Source organism: Chironomus tepperi, unplaced genomic scaffold (assembly GCF_022539635.2).
Source record: "Chironomus tepperi strain 1889 unplaced genomic scaffold, CSIRO-AGI_Ctep_v1 contig_95, whole genome shotgun sequence".
Lineage (NCBI taxonomy): Eukaryota > Metazoa > Arthropoda > Insecta > Diptera > Chironomidae > Chironomus > Chironomus tepperi.
Window position 1 is genome coordinate 128,951 of NW_027226217.1, and position 18,185 is coordinate 147,135.

The 18,185-nt window shown below is 33.4% G+C and overlaps 4 protein-coding genes, 1 long non-coding RNA gene and 1 other non-coding gene across 6 annotated transcripts; all 6 read left to right on the forward strand.

The window, feature by feature from the left end:
* The first annotated feature begins 414 nt into the window (after positions 1–414).
* On the forward strand, positions 415–1,243 carry LOC139087081 (uncharacterized). The gene is made up of 3 exons (XR_011544104.1): positions 415–515; positions 815–898; positions 960–1,243. It is a non-coding gene; the product is annotated as an uncharacterized lncRNA (long non-coding RNA).
* Positions 1,244–2,736: 1,493 nt separating this feature from the next.
* On the forward strand, positions 2,737–4,312 carry LOC139087076 (circadian clock-controlled protein daywake-like). The gene is made up of 5 exons (XM_070635772.1): positions 2,737–2,829; positions 2,888–2,971; positions 3,034–3,312; positions 3,543–3,645; positions 3,799–4,312. Exons 1-5 carry the CDS (start codon positions 2,769–2,771, stop codon positions 3,980–3,982), a joined length of 711 nt encoding a protein of 236 aa, XP_070491873.1. The 5' UTR covers positions 2,737–2,768; the 3' UTR covers positions 3,983–4,312.
* A 362-nt stretch (positions 4,313–4,674) lies between these two features.
* LOC139087079 (circadian clock-controlled protein daywake-like) lies at positions 4,675–5,906 on the forward strand. Its single transcript, XM_070635775.1, has 5 exons — positions 4,675–4,739; positions 4,798–4,881; positions 4,943–5,221; positions 5,368–5,470; positions 5,637–5,906. Exons 1-5 carry the CDS (start codon positions 4,679–4,681, stop codon positions 5,821–5,823), a joined length of 714 nt encoding a protein of 237 aa, XP_070491876.1. The 5' UTR covers positions 4,675–4,678; the 3' UTR covers positions 5,824–5,906.
* Positions 5,907–6,714: 808 nt separating this feature from the next.
* Positions 6,715–8,531, forward strand: LOC139087078 (circadian clock-controlled protein daywake-like). Its single transcript, XM_070635774.1, has 5 exons — positions 6,715–6,800; positions 7,014–7,097; positions 7,163–7,441; positions 7,503–7,605; positions 8,221–8,531. The coding sequence occupies exons 1-5, from the start codon at positions 6,740–6,742 to the stop codon at positions 8,510–8,512; spliced, it is 819 nt and encodes a 272-aa protein (XP_070491875.1). The 5' UTR covers positions 6,715–6,739; the 3' UTR covers positions 8,513–8,531.
* Positions 8,532–10,418: 1,887 nt separating this feature from the next.
* Positions 10,419–12,415, forward strand: LOC139087077 (circadian clock-controlled protein daywake-like). The gene is made up of 5 exons (XM_070635773.1): positions 10,419–10,558; positions 10,618–10,701; positions 10,755–11,033; positions 11,480–11,582; positions 11,821–12,415. The coding sequence occupies exons 1-5, from the start codon at positions 10,498–10,500 to the stop codon at positions 11,999–12,001; spliced, it is 708 nt and encodes a 235-aa protein (XP_070491874.1). The 5' UTR covers positions 10,419–10,497; the 3' UTR covers positions 12,002–12,415.
* Positions 12,416–17,170: 4,755 nt separating this feature from the next.
* On the forward strand, positions 17,171–17,244 carry TRNAN-GUU (transfer RNA asparagine (anticodon GUU)). Its single transcript has one exon. It is a non-coding gene; the product is annotated as a tRNA-Asn (tRNA).
* Positions 17,245–18,185: the final 941 nt, after the last annotated feature.

The following is an 18,185-nucleotide window of genomic DNA, read 5'->3' on the forward strand; positions in this document are numbered from 1 at the left end:
CTAGAAAGTAAATGACGTGGAACTGTCCCAAAATTTAACCCCAGATTGACTAGATTCTGGCCTAAGTTCGGAATTCATCAAATCAGACCTAGCAACAGAGTCAGAGGCCTCTAGAGCAAGATTTCGGCCAATTCGATGTCGTGTGCCTTTCGGGTAATTGACAGTTAGATCAGTGTGATCATGATCAAGCCTTAGTAGTAGGTGCTGAGTACGAAATTTATCAATCAGTAGAAATATATCAAATTTCTTAATGAACATCACACATGAACAATTCCCATTTCAGATTAAAAATTAACACATAACATCTTTTCAAAATATATATTCAAAATGTCAAAGGACTTTAAAGAATGCAAAATACAAAAAAAAAAAACTTGTAGTATTTTTTTTTTTTTTTATTTATTCCAGACGTTCATTCGAGTTTTGGCGGTTGTAAAAGTAAAAAGTGTCTTTAAAAATGTTTACAGTTTTGAAGTTTTTAATAATTGTTTCAATTTGTGGTCTAATAAATTCACTTCGTAAGTGCTTAGTGAAAGCTACATGAATAAAGGGGTTTATTTTTGATTTTTGAAAGGAATTCGACAAGTTTTTGGATCAAACTCATGCATTTTTGGGAAATTTGAGAATTTTTATCTTAAAAATTGCTACAAAATTGAAGAATTTGGATAGAAGCTTGTTGTTTGCGGCCTTTATGTGCTATTTACTGTTCGTTTACCTAATATTAGCGATAACAAAGTGTATCCCAACGATTCATTCTTTTCCGAATTTATATCAACATATTATCCTAATATCCCCTAAATTTTATTAATATTTACAGCAAATGACATTGAAAAGTGCAGAATTAATGATGAAAAGTGCTTAGTTAGATCATCAAATTTAGTTTTGAGGAAATATTACGGAGGTGACATAAGCTGACATTTTTAAAATCTTAATATTCAAAAGAAGCTTTCCAAACGTTCCAGGAATCACCGAAATTGACCTTCAATCACTCGATCCTTTTGTGGTTGACAAATTCAAAGTTCTTCATGACTATGGAGTTATCCAAGCTAATGGAACTGTTTATAATATCAAGTTAAGAGGACTTAGAACTGCCACAATTGAACGAATTTTTGGATTTGATAAAAATCTTCTTGAAATTCATTTTAAAGTGCCTGAATTTCATTTTAAAGGATTCTATTCAGCATCGGGAGTTGTCTTTGGATTTCCTAGTAAATCTGATGGAATTTTCACGTTAAATTTTTGTAAGTTTGGGTTGATAAATTAGAAATTTGTTTAATTTTTGATTTTTACAATGAAAACAGATGATTTTGTTGGGAAGTTGAAGGTCAAACTTGAACGATACACAAGGAATAATAAGCAGTATTTTAGAACTACTGGATCAGACATAAGCTCAACTGTTAGAACGTGAGTTGAACTTATTGACATTTGCAGATATCTGCAGAATATGAGAACATTTATTTAACTATAGGGCAGTGGTGGGCAACCTGTTTTGTGCCACGGCACACCTCAGTCCTAGAACATTCTCAGTCCAACATTACCTAGGGCACACAGGTTGCCCATCACTGCTATAAATCCTCTTTATCATCCTTATATCTCTTTACAGAGGAGACATGGACGCAACGACATTGAGTAGACCAGTAGTTTGGTTGTTAAATCAAGGTTTTGATGTTGTCCTGGGAAGCAGCCTTAAATCTTATGTTGGGGATGTTTGGACTCAATTTTATGAGAAGAAAATCAACAATGTTTTAAACAAAGTTCCTATTGAAGAGCTGTTTTTAGTTTAATAAGTGTTATATCGAGCATCATAATGCAAACTATTAAGTTTTTTATAATAATGGGCCAAATTCAGCACGATGCAGTTGTTAGGGTTAGTTTTCATATTGTGCTGCTCGGGTATACAAGCACGAATTTATTAATAAAGGAATTATTTGTGATTTAATAAAAAAAAAAAAACTTAAAACTCAACAAAACACTTTAATTTTTTTGACAATCCCAATTTTTCCTTAGCAAAACTGAATCCATACATCATGAAGTTCCTAGTCATGATATACATTCCACTGATACTATTTATGAATAACTAAATTCAATCTTAAACTTTTTGCATTTAACTTTAATGCAGTCTCAAAATATGCAATTACATGTTTTATCGGATACAATTCGTCACCTTACGATGACAGCTTACATTGTAAAATTCAGATGCTTCTTAAAAATGTCAAAATAGCAACAAAAACATTTTTAGATTAAGGTTTTTAGCATTATAAACTAGATAAATAGTTGCTAATTTAACTCATTCCAAAATTACTGGTTCTGTAAGTTACAAGTGATGAAAATGCAAAAAATATTTAAAATTATCGTTCTTCTCGTGGTTTTGAATAAAGGATTATCATTACGTTAGTATTTTGGTAGTTTTTTAATCCTTTAATATTGATTAATATTTATCTTCAAAACTTAGTTTTTAATAAATGCTGTTTTAAAATGAATTAAATTGTCATTTTTGGGGGTCATTCACTTATTACGGAAGGCCTCCGGAGGGGTTTCATTAAAATTTCAGAATTTTTTTACTGATATATTGTTGTGGATGCGGCAAGGGGGCCCATAATGTAAATTTTTCGCATCACCTAACAAGTGAACGTCCCCTTACGATGAATTACGATAAAATAATCCTTAAAAATGTCAAAATGCCAGGTATTTCAGTTTATTAAGAGATACAAGCAACATTCTTCTCATTCGTGAGTGACTGGCTTTATAGCTTACAAGTGTTTTTGGAAAAGATGGATAAAATATATCAGTTTATTGTTATTCTTGTTGTGGCTGATAAAATATTTACATTGCGTGAGCATATTGAAGTTATTTTAATCACTTATTGTTGACTTTATTGTCTCGATTGCAGCCAATGACATTGAAAAGTGCAGAATTAATGATGAAAAGTGCTTATTGAGGTCATCAAATAAGGTTTTAAGGAAATATTACGGAGGTGACTTTAACTGACATTTCAAAAAAACTAAAAACTAATTAAAATCTTCAAATAATCCACAGGAATCACAGAAATTGATTTGGTTCCACTCGAACCGTTTATGGTTGACAAAATTAAGCTTAATCATAACATTGGTGCAATTAAAACTAAAGGAAATGTCTATAACGTAATGTTGCAGGGATTTGCGACCACAACAATAGAAAGTATTTCAGGATTTGACAAAAATCTTCTAGAAATTGATTTTAAAACTCCAAGATTTTCATTTAGTGGATTTTATAAAGCTACTTCAGAGGTCTTGGGCTTTCCAATAGTGTCGGAAGGCAAATTTTTGATGAATTTTTGTAAGTTTTGTTTTAAAATTGATTAATTAAATTTCAGAGCTTGAATTTGACTCGGATTTTGTATGAAAAACTCAACCTAAATCGATTCGACTCCTTTCATCCCTCGATTTGCTCTTAACCCTAATTTTACCTAGCTTTGTTCTTGAGAGCAAGCTATTTGCCTGTTTGGGCTTCATACAAACTTCGAGTCAATTTCGAGCTCTAATCCTGAGCTCTCTAAATTTGAACAGATGACTTTGCCGGCAAATTGAAAATAAAACTTGAAAGATATACAAGAAATGGCAAAACATATTTCAGGACCAATGGATATGAAATCTCGTCAACACTCAGAACGTAAGTAGTTTAGAGACGGAGCTCGAAGTTGACTCAGATTTTTATGGAAAAGTCTACTTGATTCCACTGGACTCCATATTAAATTTAAGTCGACTTCGAGCTCTGATTTAAAATTTCTTGGTTAGTACTATAATTTCCCAAATTTCCATACAGTGGTGATGTAGACTGGGATGGCGCTGGGCGATCAATACTTTGGCTAGTTAATGCAAGTTTTGATCTTGTCATCAAAAGCACTTTGAAGTCATATGTTGGCGACTTGTGGACGGTTTATTATGAGAAGGCCATCAATAGAGTGCTGACAAAAGTGCCGATTGAGGAACTGTTTATAGTGGATTAATTTGAGAATATTAAATGATCTAGATCATGCATGTAACCAAAATGATCCTTATGTATTACGTTAATGATTCTGAGGAATATTGATGCAGTACATATGGAACATTTTGGTTACGTGAGCAGTGATGGAGAACCTTTTATGTTTTGCGGAATATCTTGGTACTAAACCACAAACAAAAGCGCTAAGGACGTACGGTTTGTGGCAGGTAGCGGTTAACAGGTTGCCCAACACTGATCTAGATTCTAGGAACTAAGAATTTGCTAGAAACTATTTTTATCTATAATAAATGAGCTCAAAGAACTAAATTTTCAATAAATGCTGTTTTAAAATGAATTAATTTGCTATCTTAGGGTCATTCACTTATTACATAAGGCTTTTGGAGGGGTTTCATTGAAATTTCAGATTTTGCTACTGAATCTTGTTATGGATGCGACGGATGCGGAAGTGAACGTCTTACGATGATTTACAATAAAATAATCTTAAAAATGTCAAAATGCCATTTTCAGATCAAGTTGGCAACCAGTCGGACTTGGAGTCCGGGGATACAAAATTAAATGTTTTAAAATTAAAATCAGTTACACTGTAACATGTCAAAATGCCATTGGTATTCCTCAAGAGATTATTGCAAGCTAGATATTTGCAATATTCTTCTCATTCGTGAGTGACTGGCTTTATAGCTTACAAGTGTTTTTGGAAAAGATGGATAAAATATATCAGTTTATTGTTATTATTGTTGTGGCTGATAAAATATTTACATTGCGTGAGCATATTGAAGTTATTTTAATCACTTATTGTTGACTTTATTGTCTTCATTCCAGCAAATGACATTGAAAAGTGCAGAATTAATGATGAAAAGTGCTTATTGAGGTCATCAAATAAGGTTTTAAGGAAATATTACGGAGGTGACTTTAACTGACTTTTAAAAATTCTAAAAACTCATAAAAATCTTCAAATAATCCACAGGAATCACAGAAATTGATTTAGTTCCCCTCGAACCGTTTATGGTCGACAAAATTAAGCTAAACCATAACATTGGTGCAATTAAAACTAAAGGAATTGTTTATAATATAAATTTGCATGGATTTGCGACCACAACAATAGAAAGGATTTCCGGATTTGACAAAAATCTTCTAGAAATTGATTTTAAAACTCCAAGATTTACATTTGGTGGATTTTATAAAGCTACTTCAGAGGTTTTGGGCTTTCCAATAGTGTCGGAAGGCAAATTTTTGATGAATTTTTGTAAGTTTTGATTTAAAGTTATTTATTAAGTTTTAAGGGAGTCCCTAATAGAGCTTGGAGTCGACTAGAATTTGATAAAGAGTCGAGTCGACTTGAACCAAAATTAGAGTCGACTTTGAACTCTGACCCTTTCAAAATTTGAACAGATGACTTTGCCGGCAAATTGAAAATAAAACTTGAAAGATATACAAGAAATGGCAAAACATATTTCAGGACCAATGGATATGAAATCTCGTCAACACTCAGAACGTAAGTTCCGAATAGCACAAGTCAGTTATTCCATCATAATCAGGGACCCAGTCAGAATCACGCAAGACTAGAGCCGAATTTTTGGTTGATTGACTAGCTTGTGCTGTTCAGGAGTAGTTTAATATCCCTTAATAATAACTAATAAATATCCCAAATTTTCATACAGAGGTGATATAGATGCGGATGGCGCACCCCGATCATTACTTTGGCTTGTTAATGCAAGTTTTGATCTTGTCATCAAAAGCACTTTAAAATCATATGTTGGTGACTTGTGGACGGTTCATTATGAGAAGGCCATCAACAGAGTGCTGACAAAAGTACCAATTGAGGAGCTGTTTTTGAACCAAATTTAAATGGTTTCAATAAATGAGTGTGAACCTGAGTAGACAAAAATAAGTTAAAACTGGTTGATGGCTAGTTATTGGCCAGTTGATGACTAGTTCCCTAACAGACAAAGAGCATACTTTGAGTATACTCACTTTTGTGAGCATGCTTATTTGTTTGCGAAAAGTATGCATTGAATATACTCATTAATGTGAGCATGCTCTTTGTTCGTTAGAGGTACTTACGTATTTTCGTAAACTCGGGGAATTTAAGGTATGAATTTTTGGATGCAGGTAATACATTCTGTAGATAGGTCTGCGGTATGTAGATATATGTAGTTAATGTAGTATCGAATATTTAAATAAAGAATATCTGGTAAAAATAATCAGAAAAATTGACACAAATGTATTGAAAATTACAAGAAGCTGATCTGCATTTCCTGCATTTTATATGCAAAGATCTGCAGTTTTCGGCTGTATGTTGTAGGTCAGAGACCAGCAGTTGAAGACGAGTCCCAAATTTTCTAATAATTAGCTTACAAATTAAATTTAAGAATTTGTAGCTGATTATATTGAAAAGTCTAAAATGAATTATGAGGAATGCCTCATTAAGTCATAAAATGAGATTCTAAAGAAATATGCTGACCTATGATCTACGATCCAGAAGGCATACACCATTAAAAAACAGATCCCACACTACATCAGCACGTAATAAGTGAACGACCCCAAACTAGTTTTGGTAAATAATAAAAGAATTAAGCAGATTCCTTTAACGTGTTCTTTTGGTCAAATCAGTGGCATTTCTCAAAAATGTCAAAACTTAAGCAGATTATTATTAAAAAATAAATTATTTATTAATGGGAAATATTAAAAAACACAACTTGATTCTCAAATATTATTTCAGTATAAAACTGACGTTTCTAAAAGCTACAAGTGCCTTTTTGAGATGATAAAATTGTTGCAGGTTGCTATATTTATCTTATTTTGTGATGAATTGTATGGATTACGTGAGTTTTAAGTATATTGTCCTTAGCAGGTCGATAGGTTGAGTCGAGTGATCTTGACATAGTGCCTAGGTAAAAGCTAGACCTACGGTTGCCTAATGACATGATTTTTGGAACGTTCCAGGCATTAGATGACCATAGGTGTGGCTTTTAACAGGATATTGAGCCAAATTGTCAACTCAGGCTAGCTCAGATCCTAATTTAACCTTTTTACAGCCAACGACATTGAAAAATGCAGAATAAATGATGAACAATGCTTAATTAGATCATCGAATAAAGTTCTAAGGAAGTATTATGGAGGTAAATTAAGGCACAAGCATTATCCTTACTAAAATTCCACTACAACTCCCTCCCATCAATTTCAGGAATCACCGAAATCGATCTTCCATCTCTCGATCCATTCGTAGTCGACAAAGTAGATTTGACACATGATTATGGAGTCATTAAAGCTCGAGGATATATGTACAATGTTAAGGCACATGGATATTCAGCAGCAACAATCATAAAATTTTCAGGAATTGACAAAAATCTTATAGAACTTCACTTTAAAGTTCCAGTAATAAAATTTACTGGATTTTATAAGGGAAGAGGTGAACTTTTGAGTATTCCACTGCAGGGTACAGGGCCATTCACTGTGAATTTTTGTAAGGATTGATGCTTGTTTTGAAATTTTTGGGAAATTAATTAATTTTTGCTTGACTTTAGATGACTTTTTGATAAGATTGAAGATTAAGCTTGAACGTTACACTAGGAATGGGAAGGAATACTTTAGAGCTGTTGATACTGACATTTCGTCGACTGTCAGAACGTAAGTATCTTGGAAGAATCGAGAGAATCCGATCCTCAGGCAAACAGCATGCACATTACTGTACTTACTATACTTACTGTACTTACTGTACTTACTGTACTTACTGTACTTACTGTACTTACTGTACTTACTGTACTTACTGTACTTACTGTACTTACTGTCCTTACTGTACTTACTGTACTTACTGTACTTACTGTACTTACTGTACTTACTGTACTTACTGTACTTACTGTACTTACTGTACTTACTGTACTTACTGTACTTACTGTACTTACTGTACTTACTGTACTTACTGTACTTACTGTACTTACTGTACTTACTTACTGTATTTGCTGTACTTACTGTAATTACTGTACTTACTGTACTTACTGTACTTACTGTACTTACTGTACTTACTGTACTTACTGTACTTACTGTACTTACTGTACTTACTGTACTTACTGTACTTACTTTACTTTCTGTACTTACTGCACTTACTGTACTTACTGCACTTACTGTACTTACTGTACTTACTGTACTTACTGTACTTACTGTACTTACTGTACTTACTGTACTTACTGAAATTTTGGACTTTTGGAGTGTCTGACCCTGACCTAATAACCATTTATTTCACAGAGGCGACCTAGATCTTCCAGAAGTCGGACGAGCTGTAAATTGGATTTTAAATACAAGCTTTGATGTTGTCCTCAAAAGTAGCATGAAATCTTATATTGGCGATGTATGGAGTAAACTTTATGAGAAGAGATTTAATGATGTTTTTAATAAAGTTCCTATTCAGGATTTGTTTTTGGTTCGATATAAGAATTGTTTGAATTTTTTTGGGATTTTATGTAGATTTACAGCATTAATGTGTTTAACAAGGGTATGTTCGCCAGGTCTCAAACTCAAACTTGACTTGCTCCGTTAGTATTGTACCGTCTAAGCGGTTGGGGATAGCCAGGAATGCACCACGGAGAGGTAAAACAGTATTAAAGCTGGTTAAATGATCGAAGGGTTTATAGGTCTGGACCCAGTCTGGATTTATATCAACAAACTCCTATTCTAAGCCCAAACAACACATGCCACACCCTAACAGGCAAATATACCGCTTTCAGGTACCGTTCTGGCCTTTTTGTACCGTTAAAGCATGCTCTTTGTCTGTTAGGGATATTCATGACATGCCATATATTTTGTCATAATAAGCCATGCCCTTGTGTGCATGCTGTGCCCTTCGAGGTGCTCTTTGAAAAATTCTAACTACAATTTACAGCTGTTTTTGGACTAGCTTCTTAAACCATCAAAAATGACACCTCAAAAATAGCTTCAAATCTCATAATTAAATCAATCATCTTTAATTAGCTACGGCAATTACCTAACTTAATTCTACTTCTAAGAACAATTTTCATATTCCGCTTGCTGTCATTTGCAAGTCATTCATGCAAACACCAAAAATGATGTATGTACTTCAACTTGGTCTTATTAAACACTTTATACTGAGTAAGATCAAGAGATTACATCAATGTATAAATTATATTGTTTAATCAGCTGAATGTCTAATAATAATAAAGTAAATCTTGACCGTCCTCAACACACAAAAAAAAAGTTCTCATGACAAGAGACTCATTGCCATTTCGTCCATAAATCTCGCGATTGTAGAGAGTAAAAAAAATTTACATTTTATGTTGAAAATTTTGCAGAAACAATCCTTAGTGCCTTGACATCAGATCGTAAAAGTTAAAAAATAAAAATTGTCAACTACAAAATTTATTGACTTAGGGTTTGTGCATAAATGAGGTTTGTGGAAAAATTAAACTTCTTGGTTCTTTTTTTGGTATGATATTTTGAGCATAATATGGCAATTTAGTGGTTGTAGAATTGAATTTCAGGTTGAGTCAAGGGGTTGGTTAAGTAAGATAACATGGACTTTTGTCAGGGGTTGATTATTCCTTCGGTAGATAGGGATTTAGGTACACTATTGGTACAATGCAACGGGTCATCTGGTATGACAAAGTGGTATTTTTGTCCCATACTAATGATACACCAATGGAGTACCAAAAGAGCGGTGAAACGGTCTAAATGTTAGAACATTGGTTACAAGACATAGATCCTGGGTTCAATCCTGATCTTATCTAATTTTCGAGGTCTAAAGCGTGTGACAACAGATTGTTAATCGCAGTGTCTTCAGATCATAAGAATTAATCAACATATTAATCCAAAGTGTATAGTAGGACTGTATAGTAGGACGAAGGTTCGGTATTGGTTCACCACTGGTACGGTACAGGTGCACTACGATACACCAATACTGATTGTACCACTTTATCGTACCACCGATGCATCATTAGTACACATTAAACCATTATGTGCCATACCATGTGTACCATTGAAAAGTACTAGTGGTGAACCTATACCGTACATTACCATATCATCACCAGATGAATTGGCTCCAGATCCAAACATTCAAGTAGGGTGGTAAGGACTCGAAGAAGTCATCCAAAATAGCATGAATCTGTAGTAATTTGACCATGAATACACCACTGCCCGTAGCTGAAACTCTCATCTATTCTATATCCATTAGACGTCATTCTTAGACGACCCTTCTGCGCGTAGCTCTGATTGAATATGTCTGGACTATGTTCTCGTTTTGTTGTTTTAATATTTTTTTTCTCAAATAATATTTTGACGTCAAGTGTTAAGCAATTAATGGTCATACCTATTGTTCGGGCTAAAAAAGTCTATAAAGAAGCACCAAATAAAATAAAGCCTGGTAAAAATGACGAAATTAAAGATTGACAATTAGATAGAGGCTCTTATACAGTACATGGATAGTATAAAACCTCAAAACTTTGCAAAAATTATCTCATTTGAGACTCATTTGACCAGCTGTTGGATATACATTTTTTTGTGCTAGGTACGATGTCTAGATACGCTGTTATTCTCGTGATTCTTACAATTTGTGATAAAATATTGACATTACGTGAGTGTTTGGTTAGATCACATAATCATGATAATAATCATGTATATTTTACTTTATAGCCAATGACATTGAAAAGTGCAGAATTAATGATGATAAGTGCTTACTTAAATCATCAAATAAAGTGCTGTGGAAACATTATGGAGGTGAATTTTGAGTATCTTATCATAAATTGTCATTGAGAATGTGTCATTTTTAGGAATTAAGGAACTGAATCTTGCACCACTTGACCCATTTTATGTGGATTATGTAAAAATTGTTCAAGATGCAGGAATTGTTGTTATCAATGCTGTTGGAAATAATACAAGTATTTATGGATTTTCAAAAGGAAAATTTGAAAAAGTTACAGGATTTGATGTCAATAAGCCGGAGATTGTGTTGAAAGCACCAAAGTTGAACTTTAGTGGATTATATTCATCAGTGGCGAATGTTTTAGGACTGTCGATCAATGGAAAAGGAAGTTTTAAGGTGTCGTTTAGTAAGTATAGTGCAGAGTACAACGGTTTCGTGGTAAATGGCTTCTAAATTGAGATTTTAGATTCCAATGATCAGCACTGACTTAAAGCAACGGCATTTTGTTAAAATTCTTAAAAATTTTCCAGGAAATTTGTTAAAATGTCCTAAAATTAAGATCCTAACTACTTTCTTGTAGAGTTTCCCGAAGTTTGATTTCGGATTTTCGAAATTTCGGAATTGTAATCGAGACCGAGACCGTGACTCAGACAGAGATGTTAAGCAGAACCGATATTTTGACTGAAATCGAGACATAGAACAGAAAGTCGTGGTCTTGGTCTCAAAAATCTTTACTGTACGGTGAATTCCAACCAACATCGATATGTCGGTTGATAGACATTCCCACTAAAAATCTGAAAACTAACTAAATTACTAGAACATGAACTGTTTGAAAATTCTTTTCAAATTTAGATAACTTTGTTGGAACTTACAAGATGAAATTGGAGCGTTATCAAAAGAATGGCAAAGAATACTTCAAAGTTTTGAACTCCAAGTTGACGTTTGACATATCTGGGTAAGATTCAATTTACTTCTACTTGAGTGTTGCTTTTAAATCACAAATTTTGTGACTGAACTCGACTTTACACAAATTTTTAATTTTTGAAAAATTTGCAATTCAAAATTATGAAAATTTTGAAAATGCCAACTGAGATTTTTACCTCTTTCTTTTTGAGTTGAAAAAGCAAAGATTACAGTGATTTTTGATCGATTCTCAATCCCTGATCCTATTTTTCAATTATCTTTACTTTCAGTGGTGAAATTGATGTTCCCGACCAAGGTTATTTTACAAACGTCTTCCTGAATGCTAGCTTCGACGCAATTATCAAAAGAAGTTTAATATCCGTCATCAGCGAGGAATGGACGAAGTTTTTCGAAAAGGCAGTGAAAGCAGTATTCAACAAGGTTCCCATAGAGGAATTGTTCTTAGCTTAGAATCTAGGTTTCGTTTAAGATAGCAGAAATATGTAAGTAGAGTTAGAATTTAGCTCGGATTTTGGATGGAACCTTAGCAGGCAATGAGCATGCTCTCAAGAGCTTAGTAAACTAAAAACAATGCTTATGAGCATGCTTAACTGAGAGCGTGTTCCTGAGTTGTTAGCAGAGCTTGAAGTCGACTCGATTTTTATACGAAGTCGACTTCTTAAAAAATCATCAAAGTCGGCTTTGAGCTCTGCCTGTTAGGGAAGATCAAATCAATTCAATACAAAGTTCTAGTTGAATTCAAACTCTAAAATTAAGAGGCCTATTGAGTCAGGTTATATTTTAGATGAATGAGATTAGTTAAAAAATACTGTAATGAATTTATTTATTAATTTATACAAGAAATTTCTGTAATAAAAGCACTCATACTCCTTTATTTTATACTCAAACTTGATGATATGCTTATTTTGCGAACATTTCTTATGCCAGCCTTATACCGAATTCTGAATTGAATAACCAAATCAGAGCTCCAAGTCGATATGGTTGGAGTTGACTCGACTCGACTTCGAGCTCTGAAGCAAATTGTCCTAGCTCGCTGCTGCTCCATATTATCCGTACAGATCAATTGTGATCCATGACTTCACTTAGATAGTGATGAAGGCTGTCTGAATGTGTTAATTACCGCTTGTTGCCGATTGCCAATATCAAATGTAACATTCAAGCACTAGAACTCATGGAAGAAAAGCGATAAATATAATATTGCATTTTGCAGGCGAACGTCAGCGACAAAATCAGTTTCAGATGACGCCTAAGAAAGATCATGGATCACAATTGATCTGTACGACAAGTGAAGTAAGTAAGTGTATTCTTGCCTTAATCAACAGTTCTTTTCAATATATTTTGAGTCATAACTGCATTAATATTCCAGATATCCCAAAAAATTATCTAAAATAGTCCAAATCACCTCTTAAAATGTCATTTCCATAAGTATAATCTCAACTATCGTTTTACTACAAATTTCCTGCAAACAAGTTGAGAAATTACAAAAAAAACACAAAATGTCATGTGAGTTTTCTGTTCATTTCTTCTTCCACCACCACCACATTAAATATTATTTCATGTGCCATAATGAAACAGCACAAAAAAAAAATAAATGCCAGTCGCCACAACCAAAGTCAGAATGAAATAACTCATTTCCGTTGTGCTATAGATAATTTAATGTCAAAAAAAAAAGGGAAAGAGAGAATAGACCATAAAAAGATATGAAACATAAGCTGATTCCTTTTTGGTTCCACACTCATAATGTGATTTAAGCAAATTGCTTTGATGAGATGAACATTTTCATGTTACTTGCTTCCCTTTTTTATTCCCATTTGTCTGTTTCATTTTTGGGTCATTAATTCGTGAAATGAATATAACATGTGCGTATGCGATGTAGAGGATGGCTGTGGTTGACTGTGCGGTGAATGACAAGTAAATTAACCATTCAGCCATTCAATGATTTATTTATTTTTTATTTTTTACATGTTTTATATTCTGTGATGTGCTTAGAAATATTCATGCTAAATATTTCATTTCAAAAGAGTCTTTTGAGGGTTTTAAGAACTAAATGAAAATTCTTTTATGATGACGAATGTCATTTCAACATTCTTGACTATATTTGACAGCATGTTCTTGTGGTTTTTGGATGTTTTAAATGATGGTGGTACTTATTGTGAGTGCAAAAAGAACGTAAATTTTTTTAGAACCTTGACACTTGAAATGGCAAAATAAAGAATAATGACTCATTAAAATTTCGTTTTTTTTTTTTTTGAGGAGGCTTGTAATGAACTCTTGGATGATTATGAGGTTTTTGAATGGGAATTGATGTGTTTTTGGAGAATGGACTAGAATGGGGATTTGAAAAATTGATGTCATGACGCTCTTTTGTGTTCTTTACAAGACATATTAATAGATAGTCTTATAGACATGTTTAGAAGAATCAGAGAAGTCATATAGAATCAATTCGATCAAGTGTCACATCACTATCTGAGTTCTATGAGTGGTGCAATAGCCATTTCAACAGAATGTTATACAGACATGTTTAGGAAAGAACTTATAGGAGGCAGAAAGGAGCAATATGTTCTTTGTTGCTAAAGAAGTCGCTAAATCGATCCAAAATCTTGAACCAGGCCGATTTTGTGTCAGATTTAGACTAATAGATCAAATCAGAGCCACGGTAATCTAACGCCGGATCGATTAACCAATTTGAGTTATTCAGGATGTACCTTAAGGATCAAATTGACCCTATCTAACTCACATGAGCCATCATGTATCCATGGTAATAGAAAATTCTTTAGAGATGTCTAGAAAAGGTCTCGTAGATTTCTTCAAAAAACGAGCTGCATACTCTTATTGCTTTGTAAAACTGAAATTGCTAGAAAATTACCTATTTTTGGAATTTTAAAATTATTTTACGCCAATTAAGTGTGTCTTGACATGCAGGTTAAGCTCTCATGTTCTAAATCAATTGCTTCATCAAAATCGTGGCCAGGAATGTGTCAAGTAAGTAACTTTTACGAGGTTATTTCAGATTTAATACAACTCTACTAAATTTAAAAATTTTTCCCATTAATGAGGTTGGTTTTGATCACTAAAAAGGTCTTCGAACGCTCCTAAGGGAATATGGAAGGGGTGTTAAAGTGATTGAGTTGGGACGTGCGTAAGAAGCAGTTGTTTCGATTTGCTTCAAACAATGAGGTGGAATTAAGGGTCAAAATTCAGTTTTTTCACTTTTCGTCATAAGCCCCCTAATGAAAATTCCTAAATGCATCTCTGATTCTCATACCATTTAAGACACAGCAACAACAACTAACCCAGCATCTAACATCATTCCATTCATTATCACAATTACCTTTATTTCACTTAGTCAATACAACACTAATTCAATACATCACTAATTAAATTTGCATAATTTTTGTATTCCTTCAAATTTTCAACTTATGAGAATGTTCAAATATTATTCACACTTATAAATATTCATAAGGTGATGCACATCGGCCGATGATTGATTATTTGACAATCGGTACATCTCATTAATATTGACAACGGGGCTTGTTTTTTTGTTCGAATGGAAAAATTTCTTTTTTTACACACTGAATGACAAAATAATTCAGATTTTGTGGGTTATGCGGCACCCGAAAGAAGACGCAGTTTTTGCTATTTTAAATACGGGTGTGTTCATTTTAGCGATGGAATCAACAAATAAGTAGCATTAAATATAAAAAAAAAAAAGTCAATTTCAACTCCCCGCAATTTGCATTCAAACGACTTAAATAAGCAAAGAAACTTAAAAGAAAACAAATTGTGTGAGTTGATTGCATAAATATGTTACCCTCCATAAACGACTATATCGACTTTAGACTTCTTTACATCTCTTTTCGTCTCATCTTTATTCTCAATGACGAGCATTGGATGTTAATCGAATTTGATGTGCCTTCCTTTGTACATTAACAAAATGTGATGTCTTGGATATTATTAAAGATCAGTGCTGGGGAATCTTTTGTTTTTCGTGGCACATCTTGATGGTAAGCATCGACCGAAACCATACACGCAGAATATTGGAAATTGGCAAGCGGCAGCCGACAATAGAGCTAGTTTTAGCCGGCATCTGAGGAAGGTCATGGATCACAATTGATCTGTACGACCAGCGAAGTAAGTAAGTAAAGTAAGCACACGGGATACGGCTCATGGCATTTCTAAAAAATCATTGTCTGCGGCACTAAGCATACACCACTGTTGAATATTATTGAAAAAGTTTTAAGAAAGCAGAGGTTTTAAAGAATCTTTACATACTTGCTTAATTCTCTGGTCATATAGATCAACTGTGTTCCATGAACTCTCTCAAATGACGCGAAAGAATCTTTAGTTAAATTAATTTTGGTGTCTCAATAATGGGAGGAGATGAATCAAGGAAGATTGCAGTGAAAATTCTACATAGTGTAGTGTATTTCAACACAGCACAGTAACCCGTGCGGCATGAAGGGACACACTTCATTTATCATCATAAAAATGTAACGAATACGTTAGTCACGGTGCCATTTTCTAAAAGACAATGAGGATACTCACTTAATACCTTAAAAATACCTTAAAAAGTCACACTCTGTTACTACATTTTAATCTCAGCCATTACAAGCCATTACCAAGAAGCAAAAAAAGCAACATGAACCAAAGAATGGCTCAGTAATTATAAATGGAAGCACATAACATATACACAATAATTTGTAATGATCATAACGTATAAATGTACAATGTACTCAATTTTTCATGCTATATAAGCTTTAAATATACATATTTTTTAACACAATCCGAGCGGCACAGTGCGGTGTGCTGCATTTTTTACTGTAGAAATGGGTTGCAATCTAGAGTCGACATCGTGACAGTCGTTAGGGCAATTGAGTGTCTTATCGTTAATATGGCTCTAAGTGGACAATTTTACACAATGTCAAGTAAATAACAAAACCTACGGCCAACTAATGACTATTAATAAGACATTATGTCAAGTTGTCGACTCAGGATCGACCCTAACAGGCAAAGAGTCCGCTTTTAGGTACATGATTTTAGGTACACTCCTTTAGGTACCGTACATGCATAAGAACATGCTTTCATGGTTCAAAAATACTACTACGGTACCTAAAAGCGGTCTCTATCCCAGTTAGAAGACATAGCATCGCCCTAGGGAACACTATGTGTTGTTCGGGTCAAGTTATGTCAAATTGTAAGGCTTAAATGTGAATGATTTGAATACAAAATCACACATCAATGTAACAAATTTGGAATGTTGACAGATATATTTTAAAACGCAATGTGAATAGCTGGAAAAACATATTTTTTATTGGCACTTAAAAATATCTTTCAGGCACTAAATTTAGTCATAATTTTATCAACATCTAAATTTAGAGCATCAGATGCATGAAAACTGTAGATTTTAATGACATAAGCATTATCAGAATTTTATACTTTTTTTTTTGTTTGTTAAAAATAAGTACAAGGTTTTTAAATGGCATCAGCAGAATATATAAATAATTGTGGTAGGCAACAATAACAAATGGAATATGACCTAAAAAGTTGTGTGTTCTATGAAGATGTTCAGTGTGTTTGTATATAAATGTATTTTGCAAAATTCGTACACAACAATCATCTGCTTCTGTGGCGCAATTGGTTAGCGCGTTCGGCTGTTAACCGAAAGGTTGGTGGTTCGATCCCACCCAGGAGCGATTTGTTTTTTTTTTTTTTTTTTTGATAAAATCTTCAACTTTTTTGTCATTTTTCATACTTTTTTGTGTCTACACCGACATTAAAATTCCATTATGGCTATCTGAATAAAATTATTATTTATCTCGACGACTCTTAGTGAATTAATTTATTCATATAGACACTCTGTTCAGTCCCAATATATTCATTTTGTATGCGACACAATACGATGAGTAATTTTTAATTTCCGCAATGCTATGCCCGAGCCCGGGGTCGAACAATAAAGTTTCTGTATGTTTTAATTACCATTTTAATTGTTCAAAGGTGCGAATGCAAATTCATTGAAAAATACCTCCGAAAAAAAAATAGCTTAAATAATTCACATTATTGTTTATATCCCCAATTTTATAAATTTTAAGGGCAATGAAATATTCATTAAATTCTTTTGTTGGATATTATGCTTAGCATTTTTACGCAGTTGTAGCTAATTTGAGTGATTCACTTTTATTGTATTAAATTATAATAAAAAATTATCTCATTTTGATTGATGGAAAGCATTTATAGTAATTTTTATTGAACTTCATTAAGGTGAAACAGAGTTGGTATGGATGAGATTAGGATTTATTGAGTTGAGTTAACACTTTAATTTTTAGGAAATGTTTGGCTACTACATACCTTAGAAATTGACGTTTTTGAAGCCCGTTGTAATCCCCACCTAAACCTAAGCGACGATTCCTCACAAATTTGGAAGAATTGTCATAAATTTTTGGTATTTTTCGAAAAATCGGAAGCTGTTCTTTGAAATTCTTGAATTCCTTGGCCACACCCCTCCCGCCCCTTGAAGCGCTACAGAATAAGTGAACAGTACCTGAAATGTTTGAAGACTCTTGAGTTACTACAATTTAATAATCAACCTAGTATTGTTCTTACTATTTTGGAACAGTCTTGAAATGGAACATTAGCT

What these genes read in the sequence shown, in the direction of transcription:
- LOC139087076 (XM_070635772.1), top strand. Translation starts at nt 2,769, where the DNA reads ATGGATAAAATATATCAGTTTATTGTTATTCTTGTTGTGGCTGATAAA. An exon ending in TTTAAGGAAATATTACGGAG is followed by an intron (nt 2,972 to 3,033) that starts GTGACTTTAACT and finishes AATAATCCACAG; the next exon opens with GAATCACAGAAATTGATTTG. An exon ending in ATCTCGTCAACACTCAGAAC is followed by an intron (nt 3,646 to 3,798) that starts GTAAGTAGTTTA and finishes ATTTCCATACAG; the next exon opens with TGGTGATGTAGACTGGGATG.
- LOC139087079 (XM_070635775.1), top strand. Translation starts at nt 4,679, where the DNA reads ATGGATAAAATATATCAGTTTATTGTTATTATTGTTGTGGCTGATAAA. An exon ending in TGATAAAATATTTACATTGC is followed by an intron (nt 4,740 to 4,797) that starts GTGAGCATATTG and finishes TCTTCATTCCAG; the next exon opens with CAAATGACATTGAAAAGTGC. An exon ending in CAAATTTTTGATGAATTTTT is followed by an intron (nt 5,222 to 5,367) that starts GTAAGTTTTGAT and finishes AAATTTGAACAG; the next exon opens with ATGACTTTGCCGGCAAATTG.
- LOC139087078 (XM_070635774.1), top strand. Translation starts at nt 6,740, where the DNA reads ATGATAAAATTGTTGCAGGTTGCTATATTTATCTTATTTTGTGATGAA. An exon ending in TGATGAATTGTATGGATTAC is followed by an intron (nt 6,801 to 7,013) that starts GTGAGTTTTAAG and finishes ACCTTTTTACAG; the next exon opens with CCAACGACATTGAAAAATGC. An exon ending in GCCATTCACTGTGAATTTTT is followed by an intron (nt 7,442 to 7,502) that starts GTAAGGATTGAT and finishes GCTTGACTTTAG; the next exon opens with ATGACTTTTTGATAAGATTG.
- LOC139087077 (XM_070635773.1), top strand. Translation starts at nt 10,498, where the DNA reads ATGTCTAGATACGCTGTTATTCTCGTGATTCTTACAATTTGTGATAAA. An exon ending in TGATAAAATATTGACATTAC is followed by an intron (nt 10,559 to 10,617) that starts GTGAGTGTTTGG and finishes TTTACTTTATAG; the next exon opens with CCAATGACATTGAAAAGTGC. An exon ending in AAGTTTTAAGGTGTCGTTTA is followed by an intron (nt 11,034 to 11,479) that starts GTAAGTATAGTG and finishes TTTCAAATTTAG; the next exon opens with ATAACTTTGTTGGAACTTAC.